Genomic DNA, 19,013 nt, shown 5'->3' with positions numbered 1-19,013 from the left:
GACATTATCAAACGAGACTCACCTCGTGCACGTTTCAACATAATAGCAATCCTAGCACCGCTAGATATTAATCACCACTACCCAATATATCAGGATTATTGGGTTGCGAAAAACCCGCACCATTTGATAAGTCAAAGTAGTGCATAATCAATACCGTATGCTCAATGCTAACATATGTAGATTAAGAAATAACATTTTATCAAGACCTAGTCTTTCAGTAGATAGCATAAAGACACGTGTTGCTGTTAGATCCGTTCAGTGCTATACCACACCAATGTCATCTTATTTCAGTAAGGCTTAGAAATATGCGGACTGACATTGCAACCTTTCACGATAGGTAGCCAAAGCCTATCTAGGTTGTGAAATTCTTCTTTTTCTTTTGCAAAGCATTGCATAGATCTGACCGTGTTACCTTAAAGTGGACGACGCCCACAACCGGTCTACTAAGCAAAAGACTTAGACTTTGTTTACTTCTTATGCATTTAAATGTTTGTAAGACATCTTATAAATGCACAAGCAAACACAATGTAATAATAATAGTGATTCTATTCGTGCGAGACTGCTCGAATAATACTGAATCGGGTTAAAAGTGGATTGTAGAGTTTTACGTATACAAGCAAGATTCTATTCCAGCGAAACTTGCTCGAAACATGCTTTTCAGTATACCAAACCTAACAATCACCAACATCATTCATGTTTTGACCATACACTAATATTATTCCTCTTGTATTATTTTGTACATTTATTTTTATTTTAATATCTCAAATATTTTTATTAAATTATAAATTCTACTCCCTCCGTCCCGCTTAAGATGACACGTTTTCTTTTTTAGTTTGTCCCAACTAAGATGACACATTTCCTTTTTTAGAAATTTTCTCTCTCCAATTAATACACTCAACCACTTTTTCCTACTCCTATTAAAATATCCATCTTTCCTATTAAAATATCCATCTTTCTTTATCTCTCTACTTTAATACTTACACCCACCTTTTCTCACTTCAATTAAACACTTTAACCAATAATTTCTAAAACCCCATGCCGGCTAAGCAATGTGTCATCTTAGCCGGGACGGAGGGAGTACAAATTACATAAAAATAGTACTCCTGCCGTCCACGAAAATTAGTCTCATTTTGCCATTTCAGCTCATGTAGAGTTTCACTGAAAGTATGAATGATACAGGTATCGAAAGAGACAATATTGAGGCTTAGTCAGAGGTAGGGCTGACAATTTTTGACACGACACGATAATCCGACACAAATCCGCACGAAATTATTGGGTTTGGATCAAGTCTTATTGGATGCGGGTCATTATTGGGTCGACCCACTAAGAACACGAAAAAATCAGGTCGGATGTGGGTTGGATGCGGGTCGGGTCGGGTAACCCGTTAAAAATTAATATTATTATTTTTATTTTGAGTAAAGATAAATTTGCAAAAATTGTATACACAAAATGCCCTTCAAATTTTAAAAAGGATAATATTAATTTATTTTGATTAGATAGCATCAATAATTACATATTTTTGTGACTAATTTGACCTTATTTATAATTTTTCATTTTTCATTTGTATTGTTGTACAATATGTACCAATACCCTTATTAAAAGATAAATTTTAGAGAGAATAACCATCCATAGTATTTTAATGGAATAATAATGGAATAATTTTTAATTCATTTTATTTAAACTATCACAATGATATAAAGATAAATAAATTACTTTTTTTTTACAAAGTATAAATTAGGAAAACACTCTTTTGTTAGGAAATTCTCTCATATTATTTTTGATACCATTGGTATTTTATCATTAATTTCTAACTTTTAATTTTGAAAATAATATTATACATATTGGTTTATTATTCTATCTAAAATTATTAACATTATAATATGGGTCATTCAATGATGAGACATTGTTGGACTCAACACATATAATAGTAATACAACATTCAAATGTATAGCACTTGCTCCATAAATTGATAAGATCATGAAAATTATTAGTATTACTATATGATAAATCACAATATTTTCAATATTTCATTTACTGTATTATTTTAATATTACTTTTATAATTATTTTCATAGTGCGTAATAATATCATAATAGAGATGGTATGATGATAACATGTGGAACCCAACATGTAAGTTGTAACATATCCTTTAATTATATGACTGCTATATAAATTGATATATTTAAATATTATGATAAACCACAACAAATTTTAGACCCATATTATAAAATTAATTTATGATTAATAATCTGTTGTATATTATAATGCATCAAATGATACATAAGAGCTAGTTCGACGATAGAAGGTTGTTGCTATCAACGTCTAGGCGTGTGACATTTCAAGTATATTAGTTAATATATTCAAAATATATAATTATGTCTTCATTCATGTAATTTTGGATAATAATATTAAATGAGCATGTAATGACCCTACTTTGCATATTTCTTCATGTGTTATAATATATAGAAAATATTTGAAATTACAAGCTTCAAATTATATTTCAAATTACAAAAATTAAAGTAGTCGAAAGAAATGAAATAATACAATGTATGTGAGAGATCCAAGTGAAAAATAAAACTAAATCAATTAATGTTTAGAATAAAAGGATAATTTAAATAAATTTATGAAAAATAAGTTTATACTTATAGATACAAAACGTTAATTCAGATATTATGTACTAGCAAAACTAATCAACAAATAATTTTATAATATAATTTATTACTATTATATTCTTTTTATTTTGATTTAATAAATTTAATTTAATTATTAGTATTTTCACTCTTTTTCGTTTTGTTCTTTTTACTTCTTTAGTTCTTTTATCTTGTTTCATTTTTTTTGTTGGGTTTTGGAACAAAAGTTATGTATTTGGAACAACAGTTATGTATTTTGTTAGGTTTTTTTTGGATTTTTTTGGAGTTTTGTTGTTTAAAATGGAACATCTTCATGCTATATGGCTTTTTAAAGTCTTGATCATTTTTTGAAGCAATATGTAATCGAGTTGTTATCGTGCTTAGGTTGTTGTCGTGCTGTTATCGTGTCGGGTCAACCCAAAGTGGTTTGTGTCGGTATCGTGTTCAGGTCGATATCGTGTTTTTATCGTGTCCAGGTCGATATCGTGTTCTTATCATGTCGGGTCAACCCAAAGTGGTTCGTGTCGTTATCGTGTTCGGGTCGTGTCCAGGTCGTGTCCGGGTTTGAAGGTGGCGGGTTGGGTTCGTGTTCGGGTTTGGGGTTTCCTTAACAGGTTGGGTTCGGGTTTGGCCTTATTGCGTTGGGTCGTTATCGGGTTGACCCGATAACGATCCAATCCGCACGATTTGCCAGCCTTAGTCAGAGGCGAGGTGTTGTCCTCTTAGCGAGCAACGAAAGAAACCCTAGTTCGTGGAATCTAGGGTTTCAAAAAAATTGTGTTGAGAAGGCAGTGAGAGATATGTGTAATGAATTTTAACAAGAATCTTTTCAATACGCAGTTTGATTCTCTATTGCAATTCGAGAAAGAATCGACAAATAAAACCAGCTTATTAATACATTTGACCCATTGTCATATTTAAATTACAATACTTAAATATTAAAACATACTATGACCAAACATAATAATCCAAGAATCGGCTTAGCACATTGGCGTTGCGTTGGGTTCGATCACTGGCTCATGGTGGGGGCAGTTAACAAGCCGCCCTGATCAGGGCTAGACTCACTGGGGGCGGATGGGCCAGTACTAGAGTGGTCTGCTGGGCCTGGCCTTGGCCGTAACAATATAACTATCACATAAACTTCAAAATCCACACCTTCCTCTGCATCTATCGCTCCTTTACAGTAAAACCACAATTCAACAGATGATATCAACGCGAAAACGAGGTAGACATAAGCCCTAAACGAAGATGGAAACAGAAGAGAGGCGAGGGAAGAAATCGAAGCATAGCCGCAGCAAATCATGGAAATGCGAGCAGCCATATCGAGAGGGCGGGGAGGGCGGTGTGAGAAAAGGATGTAGGACAAGTAGTAAAGCAAAGAGCAGAGCGTGGCGACGCACATCATTTGCGGATGCGTCGCGAAAGGGGAAGTGGTCAGATCAGCCCCTGTGTACTTGAGCTGAAGCAGCGTTATCAGAATTGATGTAATTAGTGCAGTGCAGTGGTACAAGGAAGCCATACTTTTGTTGAATTGAGTTACGTAGAAAAAGTGCGCAACTTAGTTTAATTGATCGACTTTGTAGAGAGAGAGATGTAGTTAAGAATCGTATTAAATAAGTGGTGTCTGGATTGTCTTATTATCGTCGGAGATATTTACAATGTCATTGTGATTAACGGCGGCATAAACATGTTCTTAGAAAAGTCCATTGGCATTGTCCAATCTCATATTCAAGTACTAGTATATAAATATTTATGATGGGGTGTGATCAATTGCTAACTTTCTTAAGTTGTTAACTCTGCTAATTCACTGACGCAGTGTATTAAAAATGTCAACACGATGATGACATTGACATGTCAATACATAATTTTGTTGACATTTCAATATACTGTGTTGACATTTTTAATACATTGCGTTGATGAATTAACTATGATGGGATGGAATGGAATGCAAATGAGAATGAAATGGAATGGCGGATCTAGGGGGCAAGAGGGGCGATCACCCCTTTAGTGTGACTAATTTCCTCTTATCCGGAAAAATTGTCATGTTCGCTCCCTCCGCTTGCCCTGACGTTGCCTTGAAAATAAAAAATAGCCATTTTTGCCTTAAACCAAGCTAGTAATATATATTCCACCCTCTCCGTTTATGAATCCAGGATCCGCCAATGCCTATGCATGTGTGTGTGTATATGTGGGGTGTGTGTGTATGTGGTTTTGTGCGTATGATTAAAAATATGGACAATAGATATGATACGAGAATTAAGATAAAATTGATGAAGTAAGAGAGAGGAGGAGAATGGTATGATAAAGTAAGAGGGATGAGGACAATGGCAGTTAAAGTAGTATTAGTGGATAGTGAGACCTACATTATTAAATTGATATATAACCTTCCGAAAATGAAATGCACGTATTTTTATGGTATGGACGAAAATAGAAAGTGCATATATTTTTATGGGACGCAGGGAGTACTATATTATTCTAATATACTACTACATCTTCACACTATTTTGGCTATCTACATTTAAAATAAAAAATATTTACTTGCCCTTCCACTAAAATACACGATGTTTTACACCAATCCACTTAATAAAAAAAAAGAGGTCCTAGACCCAAATTAAAATATACAAATATAAAACCTTAGAAAATAGTAGAAAAAACCTACTCTATATAATTTGTCTTTTTTTTAAGACAACTGCGGAGGCGGAGGCTCTCTCCATCCTCCAAGACCCAAATTTTTTTATACTATATTTATAATATATTAGATTTAATATTTATTCATTTATATATTAGTATTTTTGTTTCTCCATCTGTAATTTTCTAGCTCTGTTCCTGCTTGTGCCTGTGTGCGGTGGTGTGTATACATGGTGTGTGTGTTTCTTTTAGATTATTAAAAATGCTAAAATTTTAGTTTTATTATAAAATTGAGATCATATTAAATTTAAATATAAAAATGATAATATTATATATTTTTGTTAAAATTTAAAATAAGAATGAGAATCAAATGGAATGGAATGACCATTCCTTAGCTAAATCGAAAGAATGACTTTTGCCATGTGGAATGGAATGGTAATTTCTAAGGAAGAAAAATATCAAATAAAGGAACAGAATGAAGGTAGGAATGTCATTTTATTCAACCATATCAAATAGCCCCTAATGTTCTATGTAGACTTTCCACTAGCTAGATGGAACCTTAGGAGCTTGGTATAGTGGAATGGAAAGAGGAGAGAATGGAATGGAGATGAGAATGGAGATGAGAATGAAAATGAGAATGGTTTGGTGAATGTAAGGCTTACAAATGGAATAGATTTGTTATTCCTTGGTTGATTTCATTCATACGTGGACTTTCCACTAGCTAGATAGAACCTTAGGGGCTTCTTGGAATGGAATGAGAATGAGGATGGAATAGGGGCTTCTTGGAATGGAATGAGGAGAGAATGAAAAGGAAATGAAATGGAATAAGAATGAGAATGGAATAGGGGCTTTTTGGTGAATGTAAGGTTTATAAATGGAATGAAATTGTTATTCCTTGATTGATTTCATTCATATGCTTGGCAACTACAAATAATATAAAAATGGAACGGAATGAAATATAAACAATTAATATGTTGATTTTAAAAAAATATTTATTCAAAAATATTTTTGTCAAATATTTTGGATCATAATAATTTTTACTATATACGAAAATGAGTGTGTGCATATGTGCTTGTGTGTTTATATATATGTGCATGTGTTGTTGTTGTGTGTGTGTGTGTTGCTTTTTTTTCCATGAAGAATGCAACGGTGAATTCCTAAAGAAAAAATATACCAAGCAAAGGAATGAAATGAGGTAGAAATACCATTTCATTTCCCAATTTCATTTCACCATACCAAATAGCTCCTCCCAAGTGTAACTACCGGTTTCCGTGTATCGACACAAAACTTTCATGCATAATTTGTCCATAGCTATATACATCCATCTACATCCACTCCTGAGTTATCGTGTGCAATCTGCACATGTAATTTTAACAACAAAACGTTAGTCAATTTCCACTAAGTACTAAACACAATAAGAGATGCAATTGGAGTTGCATAAAAATAAGAAATCACAAGTGGGGCTTCGTCTTAACAAAATCACTAGAATAATGAGAACATATTTGATTCGATATTTACACGTTTAGATAACTAAACAAATTGAAACTTGAGACCAATTAATCTGTACATTAAAGTATGTGGTGTTGCGTCCAATTCATATCACCAGCTTGGCACGTTGGTGTTGCGATGGGTCGTGCACAGTGGCGGTTAACAAGCCGCCATCGGGGCTGGACTCACTGGGCGCGGATGGACTCGGCCTTGGCCGTAATAGTATCACATAAACTTCAAAATCCTCACCTTCCGCTTCAACCATCACTTCGTTTACAGTGTTACCACAATTCAACATCTGATATCAACGCGAAAATGATGTAAACATAAGCCGTAATCGTAGAAGGAATTGATATTGTTGAGTTGAGTTATAACTGTTTGATCAACTATTGAGAAAAAGATTGAAATTGTTTCCAATAATACTGTTCTTATACAAATCCACTGGCAATAGCCGACAAAGGCAAACAAAGTTTGATTTAGTTAATTTTGCTCAGGTGATGATAACAAAGTTATTTCCTGTCTTTCTTATTAACATCACCTCATATTAACGTTAAAACTACCGAAAATTTTAATAAGACAACGAAATATATGTTACTTTAAATTTCAACTATTTCGATTTATCCGATGTTATTTTCATTATGTGCTTGTCACACATCCATCGGTTAATTCTATATCAGATAAATCAATTGAAAATTTTCATTATATGTGAGATTTTCATTATGTGCCGAATTCGAAAAATTATTCATTTGCCTGTGATGAAAAGCTCTGTAATGAAATTTAGTATTACAACTAGGAGTATTATTTATTTGTCTTTGTTCATTCATAATGCTACTTCTTTTAACACTTTTAACTGTATCAATGAAGCTCGCGGCAGATTTTACAACTAACATGAAGATTACAACCGTTTTAGGCAGTTTAGTTAATTATCACTATTGCAGTAATTGTATGCATCCGTAATGTTCAGAAGTTTGATTTCCTTGATGTCAATGTTTCGTTGGCTGAAGAAGTAGCAGTATAAATGTTAATGATTATGTATAAAATATAGATAAAAGAAAAAAATTGCTGGTGGGATATGAACCCCTTGTAATATCCGGGGCAAAAGTAGAGAGTGAACGTCGGTACATAGAGCACGGACAAGGAGCTATTTCTACTTGTAAAGTAGAGAATTACATGGATTAGCCGGAATAATTTGAGAATATGTAGATATTTCAAGAAAATCTTCACATAATAGACGTATAAATTACTTATATCAATAAAATGTACTCTCTCCGTCTCCTAAATTTAGGAACTTTTGAAATAACGCGTTTTAGTGCAAAATTGGTAAAGTAGAAAAAAGATAGAAAGAAAAGTGTGGTTGTAGGAAATGGGTCCTACCTCATTAGAGAGAGAAATTTTCTAAAAATAGAAAGTTTCTATTTTCAGAGAAGAACCAAAAAGGAAAAATAAAATTATTTTTAGGGGGACGGAGGGAGTATCTTCTTTTCTATCGTCTATCTTATAAAAACTCGGAGATTAAGCATGAAAGATTTTGTCGGTCTATGGAGATAACCGTCAGTATGAAAACTGGTTGTTACACCTAAGCTTCTCTGTGGCCTTTCCAGTAGTTAGAATGACTCCATATCCGTATTGATATCCATATCCACACCTGAGTTACCGTGTGCAATCTGCACATGCAAATATAACAAAAAAGCAATAGTCAATTTCCACTAAGTACTCCCTCCATCATATTTCAGTGGAGGTGCTGGTAAAATAAAGAGAGAATAAAGTAGTTAAGAGAAAAATAGATAAAAAAATAAAGTGAGTGAATAAAGTAAGATAGATAAAAATATATTGTTTCCTTAAATAAAATGCATCACTTTAGTTGGGACAACCAAAAAGAAATACGAATCACTTGCGATGGAAGTAAATACAAATGAGAGATGATCATGCTTTCACCACTAACATGTGAGGAAGTCCTACCTTGCAATTAAAGCACCATGGAAGTAAGAAATCACCAGCTAGGGCTTCATATTAAAAACAATAATTAGCATAATGATGACAACACATTCATATTACTAAACAAACTTGAAATTAAAATTATTTAATCTGTAGGATACAAGATTTATACCGAGCACTGACCGAATATAAAGTCGGCATGTTCAAAAATTTCATTGTTGATGGAATGAGTTAGTGAAATGTAGGTTTCACTAATAAAAATAGCAACAATGACAAATGTTTGGAGACAAACAAAAATAAAAATAAATGACAAATTTTGAGGGATTTAAATAATATACCAACAAAAAAATGGTAAGTGGTCGTCCATGGAGCTAAAGTTACCAAAATTTGAGGTGTTGATAAGCCCAATTGCTTCAAATATATGGAGTAATACCTTGAAGGGTTGAGCCACGGACTGACGGCCATTGTCCTTCCCAGAACCATGCGAGTACATGATTATGTTGGCAATTGAAACTTATAACTATCCCACTGTATCAAGGTAAAACTGAAACTAATATATAAATCCTATGGGCCACTCTTTCTATCACCAATTGATTTCCACATGAAACCTATGAAAATCTATCATGTTTCAAAGTTCACCCTCAATCAGACTAAAATCTAAAAAGAAATCCAACCCCTCAAAGGCTCCAGGGAGTTGGCAATTGAAATCCTCCAAGGCTCTTCACCTCCTATCAGAAAAAAATCCAAAAAAAGTCCAATCCCTCAAAGGTCTCCAAGGTTCGGGGAGTTGGCAATTGAAATCTTCAAAGTTCACCCTCAATCAGAAAAAAATCTCCCCAAGGTTTCCAATCAGGAAACAAATCCAAAAAAATTCCAACCACCTCTCAAAGGTTTCCAATCATGAAAAAATCTAAAAAAAGGTCCAACCAACCCCTCAAAGGTTTCCAATCAGAAAAAAATCCAAAAAAAGTCCAACCCCTCAAAAGTCTCCAGGGTTCGGGGAGTTGGCAATTGAAATCCTTCAAAGTTCACCCCAATCAGAAAAAAAAATCTCCCTCAAAGGTTTCCAATTAGGAAAAAATCCAAAAGAAAGTCCAACCACCCCTCAAGGTTTCCAATCACGAAAAAACAAAAAAAAAGACCAATCACCCCTCAAGGTTTCTAAACAGAAAAAAATCCAAAAAAAAGTCCATCCCCTCAAAGGTCTCCCGGGTTCGGGGAGTTGGCAATTGAAATCCTTCAAAGTTCACCCCTAATCAGAAAAAAAATTATAAAAAAAATCCAACCCCTTAAAGGTTCTGGGAGTTGGCAATTGTAATCCTTCAAAGTTCACCCCCAATCAGAAAAAAATCAGAAAAAATCCAACCCCTCGACGGTTCGGGGTTCAGGGAGTTGGCAATTGAAATCCTAAAAGGCTCACCCCCAATCATCAGAAAAAAAATCCAACCCCTCTAAGATTCGGGGAGTTGGCAATTGAAATCCTAAAAGGTTCACCCCCAATCAGAAAAAAATCCAAAAAAAAAATCCAACCTGTTCAGGGTTTGGGGAGTTGGCAATTGAAATTTGAACCAAATCCAACCCCTCTAATTTAAAAGTCGAACCCCATCCAAAACTTGGATGAAGCTTTTTCCGGGGTAGAGTCTACTGACTTCCCTTTTTCATAATAATATTCGAGACGAGGAGCCTTTACTGTTCTATTATATAGTTTTGGCGAAGTGATACATACAAAGCTATTTCTTGTCTGTACTGATTTATATCACTTCCACGTTAAAACTTACCTACTTTGAATTCCAACAATTTCGATTTATCCGATGTGGAATTTCATTATTTGCGTATCACATATCTTTATTCTTTAATAATTTTATAAAGTCTAGTAAGCCATCTGTCAATTCCAAATCTGATAAACCCTACAGCGATGAGCAACTTTCCTACAAAATGTAGGCTACTTGTTACAATAATTTCCACTTAGGACAATGACATAGCTAGTGAGGTCTCTAATCAAGACATGTGCATGTCTATCGCGGTCTCATTCCATTCCTAAACAGCAGATGATCCATTCCCCTCTTTGACCTATGGCTTGGCCCGCATCGTCTTACAAATCCCTCCGTGTATCATTACTTGTCGTTAGTTTCCTTTTTGGTCCATCCGCCGCTATTTGCCACACTTACTATTTTTACTACTTTTGGCAATGAATCCCACGTTCCAATAACTTATCACACTCACGTTTTATTATAAACGTGATTTTATGAGGAGTTGTAAGATTGAGTAAGTAGGAAGAAAAACATAGTTGAATAATTTAATGAAAAAAGAGGGATTTATTTCCAAATATAATTAAAGATGAACATTTTAAATGAGATAAACTAAATGAAAAGGTGATAGGGACCCAACCCAGGAGGCCGCACAGCAGGGGCTGTGCTACATTATGCACACACATCTAATTATTTTATAATAAACAAAATTAATATTTTACTATTATAATTTAAAAATAAAAAAATACATGTATGGAACAACCCACAGCAGGGATCTAAACCCCGACCCATGTGTTCTATTTTTCGTGGATGGAAGGAGTATTGTTTTATTTTCCTTAAGTCCTTAATTTTCGAACTATTACCTAGATTAGTTTTTGTTAAATCATTTCGACAAGATCGCAAGCTTAGCCAGCCTAGTTCTGATGTCAACCGCTGTTGGAAATTTAAATAATTAAGCGGAACAATATATGGTGCCTCGATTGTCCTATTATGTCTTGGTTTTGATCTTTGGAGATATTCACAATGCGTTGCTCATTGAGAACAACGACGGAATTCATTGTTACTAGAAAGTTCATCTGGTTAACGACAGATATTACGGAGAATAGTCTTTGGTAGCGCAGCCTTATCGTTGTAGTATAATATTGACAAAATTTAACAAAAAACCTTATGTCAATTTCCATTAAGTAAGAAATATAATAAGAGATGATTTAACTTCATTGAACCGCTAAGATGGGACTTCACTTTAACAATGTGATTAGATCAAGGAGAACATATTTGAATCGATATTTACACATTTAGATAACTAAACAAACTTGAACTTAAAACCAATCAATCTGTATATATTAGAGTATGTGGTGTATCAACTTATATCACTACAAAGATTGGGCTTGCTTCCCTTGTGTGCTTTCTCTCCAATGCTAGAAAATCCAAATCCTCAAAGATTTCGTTTGTGACAGAAAGTATCAATAGACTGTCGATGGAAATCAATGGTCGTCTTTTACAATAATTAATAATACGGCCATACTTGACCATTGGCTCGTGCAGGGGCTGGACTCACTGCAGGCGGCAGATCCCCGCTACCATGGACCCAGACGTAAATCTCTCCTAAATGGCCCCTCCGTTAGCTTCTGCCAAATTTCAGACGGGGGAGAGTCCTTGTGCGTTGGAGGGGAGAGTTAAATTTTATTTCGCCCCTTTCCTTTTAAGATCCTGGATCCGCCACTTGCCCCCGGGACTCTCCCCTGTCAACAAGGAAGCTGGGGGGGGAAAGGGGCGACGTCGGAAGCTATCAGAGGGGGCGTCTATGGAAAGTTTACGTCCGGGTCCATGGTAGCGGGTCGCCCCTCCTGTAACTCCCTGGATCCGCCATGGCCGGTTGCGTCCTAGCCCAGCGTTGGGTGCTAACAGGAAACGCCTGGTTGCGGCCCGGCCTACGGTTGGAGGATGTTCGGGCCGGACCCGGGACCCCTCTTACACACCAAAAATGACGACTCATCTTGAAATACTAGCTTGTTAGGAGAGGAAGGCACACCTGATGGTCACACAATGGATATGTGGGACATTTTGCTTCCGTAACTACTTCAGAGTCGTAGAATCACAATGTGCATGTTAGGCGGAGAGTGTTTGGGAGGAGTCTTAACAATTGTGGTTCAATTCTGTTCTTTTATTCAATTCATTAGTAAGAACCGACAAACACAAACAATGTTAAATTAAATTAATTTTGCGCAGGTGATGCTTACAAAGTTATTTCTTGTGTCGGCTGATTAATAGTATCATTTACTTACCTACTCATAATAAGATAAACGAGATATATATTCTTATTACTTTAAATTTCAACGATTTCGATTTATCCTATGCAGGATTTTCATTATTTGCTTACAACACATCTTTAATCTTTAATAATTTTATGAAGTTTAGCAATCCATCTGTCAATCCCAAATCGGATAAATCAAAGGCCAAAAATAAGAGAACCTACCTACAAAATAAATATAGGCTTGTTAAATTGAAATGGCCAAGGTTCTAACCGAAGCATATGGCTATTGCTTGTTAAAAACTACTCCCTCGGTCCACAAAATAATATCTACATTGGCCATTTTGGTCTGTCCATAAAATAATACTCCATCTACGTACATTTGCTTTTTTCTTTTTTAATAAATGGATCTAATTTTTCATTAACTCATTATTCTCACATTATATTATAAAATCAATATATACAGTGGGACCCATGTTCCACTAACTTTTTCAACCTACTTTCCTTCACTAACTCATTATAATCACGTTCTATTATAAATTCAATATATAAAGTGTTGACCCACATTCCACTAACTTTTTCAACCTAATACTCCATCCGTTCTGTGGTAGTGGAAGCGTTTCTTTTCGGAACGCGATTTAAGAAAAATTGTAAGTGAGTTAAGTAAATGAAGAATAAAGTAGGAAATGTAAAAGGTAGAAAGATTAATAGAGAATAAAGCAGGAGAGAGTAAAATACTCCCTTCGTTCAATAGTAGCAGATTCACTTCTTTTCGGCACGGAGATTAATGAAAAGATACTCCCTCCGTCCTCCAAAATTCGTCACCATTTGACTCGACACGGGTTTAAAAAATGTACTCCCTCCGTCCCGCTTAAGATGACACGTTTTTCTTTTTAGTTTGTCCCAACTAAGATGACACATTTCCTTTTTTGGTAACTTTCTCTCTCCAATTAATACACTCAACCACTTTTTCTCACTCCAATTAAAATATTCATCTTTCTTTATCTCTCCACTTTAATACTTAACACCACATTCTCTCTCCAATTAAACACTTTAACCAATAACTCCTAAAATCATGTGCCGGCTAAGCAATGTGTCATCTTAGCCGGGACGGAGGGAGTAATAGAAAGTGGGTTGAAAAAGTTAGTGGCATGTGGGTCCTACTTTTATATATTAGTTTTATAATAAAATGTGAGTGAAAATGAGTTAGTAGAATGTGGGGTCCACTACCAAAAATGGTAAAAGTGAAAGGTGACAAATTTTTAGGGACGGACAAAAATAGAATTAAGTGACAAATTTTCAGGGACGGATGGAGTATTAAGTATATTAAGTGAAGAGATAATAAAGTAGGAAAGAGATAAATAAAATAAGTTAGTAGAATGTGGAGTATTAAGTATATTAGTTTTATAATAAAATGTGAGTGAAAATGAGTTAGTAGAATGCGAGGTCCACTACCAAAAATGGTAAAAGTGAAAGGTGACAAATTTTAGGGACGGACAAAAATCGAATTAAGTGACAAATTTTCAGGATGGAGTATTAAGTATATTAAGTGAAGAGATAATAAAGTAGGAAAGAGATAAATAAAATAAGTGAGAGAATAAAATAAGTGAGCATTACTTTTTGCCAAATAAGAAAATGACTACTATGATGAAATGTTCCGAAATGAAAAAATGACTCGACTACTGCGGAACGGAGGGAGTAAGTGAGAAGAAATGTGTTGACTTGTACTAAAAAAAGAAATGACTTGAGTACAATGCAACGTACCAAAATGACAAAATGTCTCCACTGCTATGGAACGAGGAGAGTAGTTAGTATTAAAAAGAAGACAATGAAATAAATATCACTTTAAATTTCAATAATCTCGATTTATCCAATGTGGGATTTTCATTATTTGCTTATGAGTTATGACACATCTTTAAGCTATAATAAGTTTAGTAATCCATCTGTCAATCCCAAACATGATAAATACCAGATAGGATAAATCGAATGACAAAAATAAGAGAAGCTTAACCTAAAATTAATATTCTATAGGCTTGTTATAATTGAAACTTTTATCTTTGCGCTTCATTTGACTTGACTTCCTAAATCAGCTAGTGAGTGGTGTTAGAGAAGGCTGGTGGCCTGGTACCTTGTCAAGCTTGTCTCTTGATAGAACAAGGGAAACCTACAAAGAGACACATCTCGACACAGAAATTATTGTCCACATTCCAACTACGTGGAGGCATACAAAAAATAATTTTTTGCGTAACTCGGCCTAATCACCACTAGAAAAATAGGCTATTATCACACTTCATTTCTTACACTTTCTAAAAGATGTAACTATAGATAGTCAATCTATACACTAGTCTTTCGCTGCATTTCTATTAGGCTCCAATGCTACATTTTATAATAAATGTGATAACATGACTCATTTAGTTACACTTCTAATAAGTGTACTGCAATTTTATTTTAAAAATAATTCTATTATCACAAATTTGTGGTAATTTATGTGGTTATTTATTTGGTTATTATCTTTTCTAAAATATTAGTGGTAAGATCGTTAAAATCATTTACTGATTTAGACCGCCGAGATCATTCACTGATTTATTCCATATTAGTGGTAATTTATATGATTATTATTTTTTCTAAAATATTCAAACATGACTTTCAAAAGAATATTTAAATAGAATACATAGTATTTAAATGAAATTAGATAAGATAGTTTTGTGCATTAATCCACTTACTGAGTGGGCCTAGGCTAAGCCAAGTTTGAATTTATCGAAAGAAATCTGGCCCACTTTGATGGTTGGGCTAGGCCCAAGTTGTATGAACCAAGGTAGACTTAGGCTGAAGTGGGCCAGCCAACCCATTTGACACTTTGGATCTGATAAATATTTTAATTTTGAACGTGATACTATGCTTTGCATATAGAAATGGCCCCACATTCTAAAATAAGATGTTTAGGGATTTTTTAACTTACTATGCAACAACCCAGACAGGAGTACTATGTGTTCCATGTAGACAGAATTATTGTTGTATATAGAGAAACATGCACCCGATTTTGAAACACAACATATACTGCTAGAAGCTTTCTTATTCAACATGTTAAAAACTTCCCCCTTCCGACGACAACGGCGTGCTAGTGCACGACGTCGTAATCGTGATCCTGAACTCATCTCCTCCGCCTCCTGCAGCATCGCCCTGCGCCATTCCTCAACGTACGCAGCGGCGTGATCATTCAGCCCCGGCGGCAGATCTCGATCCGCTACAACATTGAGAATCTCTTCACTCCTCCCCAACAGAACGGCAGCCTGTAGCACGCTTCTCCCCCTCTCCTCGATCGCTTTCATCTCACATTTTTTCGATATCACCCGTCCTAAATTAGTTAGACACGCGGCCAAAACGTCCGCGATCATTCTCCTTAAACAATCAAACAACTCTTCACCACTGATGTTGCTCTCCTCGTCACAGCCGTTCAAAATCGTGGTGCTGATCCGGTACATGGAGTTTGCCGCGATGATCCTCGGCTTCCAGTTCGCCGGGTTGAACATAGGGCAATCCGGCACGTCTGTTTTCAAATAAGACGCGACGGATTTGCCCTCACGCGCTAGCCTCTCCAGCGCGTGTTTACTAGTTGAACTGTTTGCACCGATCTCAGCTAAGTCTATTTCCTGCCATTTTCGAAACAGATCGACTCGCAGCCACAGATCAGATGCTTTTCTCACGTTCTTCCACTCTTCGTTTCTGTAGAAGCTCTCTTCCATAAACTCCACCAATAAAAGGCCGTTGCTTACGTCTTCGACGAGCTGGTCAACCTTCTTTCTCTCGACGTGAGGCAGCGCAACGGCGATGGATGCCAGCGTGAACACAGGGAGAGACCAGCAGTTCTTCGGCTCTTTCCCGTGTATGCTTGGTACGAGACAGCTGTCGAATTCCGCCACACCTCTGAAGGTCGAATCGCGGAGGAATTCGATTAGTTTAGTAGGCTCTTCCTTCTAGAAGCTTCTAGAACTTTATCCACCTGCTTGGGGATGCTCCGTAGCATGTAGTCCGGCAAATCCGCCTCCCCCTCGAGGCGGAGGCAATGCGCGTTTCGTGATAACTCGCAGCCGGAATCTTCTCCCGTCTTCAGGATAACGCTGATGACGCAGCATGAGATTACTAAAACTAGCTTGTTGAATAAAACAGTACAGATTTGAGCTCTGAGAAGGAGAGATACGATGAATCCTCTCGCGATGTAGAGAAGTCTTCTGCATTTATGGTGCTTAATCGATGGATGAATCGGAGATTCCTGGAAGTCTAGAAACTTCCTAATCCAGTAATCCTCGACTTTGAATTCATGCACCAAGCTTCCATCCTCAAAGGATCTGAATCGGACGGCTGTGAGCCACCGGAACGAAGCAGAGATTGTTCCGAAAATCACTCCGGTGGTCTGCACGTGTAGAATCCATTTCATGGAGCGGCCGTAGCTGGAACCGGTCATGCTGAGGCTATTGTGCGCCACCACAGTACACACAATAGCCTGCGCCAGGACTAGAGCGCTCCCGAGGCAGATGACGCCTGCGGAAGCGCAGGCGGAGGAGCGAGCAATCACAAACTGAGGGCTGCTCGTCTCCGCCATCACCCAATACTTTTTCACCAGTTTCCTCAGCTCCTCGTCTTCCTCCTCCCTGTGGGAAGTCTCGAGATACTTAGTCTCGAGGCATTTATTGGCGGTGAGCGACATGAGGGACGTGGAGAGGAGGACGAGGAGGACGAGGAGCATGAGGCCGAGGGAGAGGATCTCCTCGGGCAAGAGGGCGCGGTGGTCGAGGACCGACCGCGTCCCGACGATCTGAATGCAGACGTCGGCGGCGACGGTGAGGATGAGGATGGTCAACGCGGCGGCATTGACCAGAATGTCGCGGTCGGTCATGGAGCCGAGAGAGGGGACGAAGTTGGCAGTGGCGGTGGACATGAGGGAGAGGCTGCTGATCTTGGCGAGGCGGTCATGTTGGTGGTGAGGTCGACCGGGAGCTTGAGGGCGACGGAGAGGAGGGCGAGGGAGGTGGCGTTGAGAGAGAAGAAGCGGGATGGGAACCAGAGCTTCCGGGTGCGGAAGCCCTGGATGAGATCAGCCACGATTGCGAGGGAGCAAGCGAGTGAGGCCACAGCCACGTACATGCCGATCAACGGCATCGGGCCTTCCAGCTTCTCTCGCATCCAAGACTCGTCCGTGGTCGACATTAATTCCGATGTGGTGTATAATACTGTGCTTTTTTCATCTTTTTAAGATGGAGTGGTGAGTGTATTATATACTACTAATTGATGCAATGAGTTGTAATATTCCGGGAAGTTGCGTGGCCGCACCATGCATGTTCGTGTTCTCGACCGCTTATCTTATTTTTCACTCCGATATTTTGAATTTTCAATTTTCTATTTTCAATACGATATGCTGATACGCTGATACGCATATACACACACTTATCATGTTACTCCACGCTAAACGAAAAATTAAATCACTATTCATTGTTGAATTCACTATTCATTGTTGAATCCTCTTTGGAAGTCTATCACGTAGTCTAGCGCGCCTCTTCGAAAATACTTGTCGAATCCTCCCATAATTAAAATAATATTCATCCATAAAATAATGTTCATAATTGTTTTGTTTTCTTTGTTCATTTTTGGTAACTGAATCTCACTTTCAATAACTCACTACACTTATATTCTATTATGGAGTACTCCATCCGTTCCAAGGAAAATGACCCCTTCTTTAGTTGGCACGAGATTTTATACAGTTTTATTTTGCGTCTTTAATGGAGAGAGTAAAGTAAAGATAAATGGTGTTTTTATTTTTAATAATTGGACATCTTGGTTGGGACAAACTAAAAAGGAAAGTAGTTCATCTTCAATGGGATGGAGAGAGTATACAAAAGTGATCGAGACTCAATTTCTATTGACTTTTTCACATACTTTCCTTCATATTTCGTAAAGCCCGCACTGAGTCAAAGTGAGACTTTAAATCATGGACAACGAGTGTACTCTTTAATGAGTGAAAGGAAAATTTTGTTTCCGAATATAAAAATGGACATCATGATTGAGATAAATTAAAAAAAAAAAGTTAGATATCTTGAATATGAGGTGGAAGTATCTTTTAAGGACAAAATTATTTTAATCTTTTGGTGTTCTATTATTCTTCCATCCTCATATTTTATTAATGACACCAACAATGAAAATATCTTTTCAAGTGTTAGACGATATCTATATTAACACAATTGAATGTCCTTAATCGTTTAAAAAAAAAATCTTTAATCATTTTTTTAATGACCTCATATATTACAATTTCTCTTTGAAATTATATGACAAAACATATAGG

At 36.5% G+C, this 19,013-nt stretch overlaps 1 protein-coding gene across 1 annotated transcript; it reads right to left on the bottom strand.

Annotated features, from left to right (window-relative positions):
- Positions 1 to 16,631: 16,631 nt before the first annotated feature.
- On the bottom strand, positions 16,632 to 17,573 carry LOC148926490 (uncharacterized). Its single transcript, XM_089059150.1, has one exon. It carries the CDS (start codon positions 17,571 to 17,573, stop codon positions 16,632 to 16,634), a length of 942 nt encoding a protein of 313 aa, XP_088915276.1.
- Positions 17,574 to 19,013: the final 1,440 nt, after the last annotated feature.

This window comes from Salvia hispanica, chromosome 5, assembly GCF_029641045.1.
Source record: "Salvia hispanica isolate PSC_SH4W2 chromosome 5, Shi_PSC_v1, whole genome shotgun sequence".
NCBI lineage: Eukaryota > Viridiplantae > Streptophyta > Magnoliopsida > Lamiales > Lamiaceae > Salvia > Salvia hispanica.
Note: the sequence above shows the minus strand (reverse complement) of the source record. Positions and strands in the feature narration are given on the sequence as shown.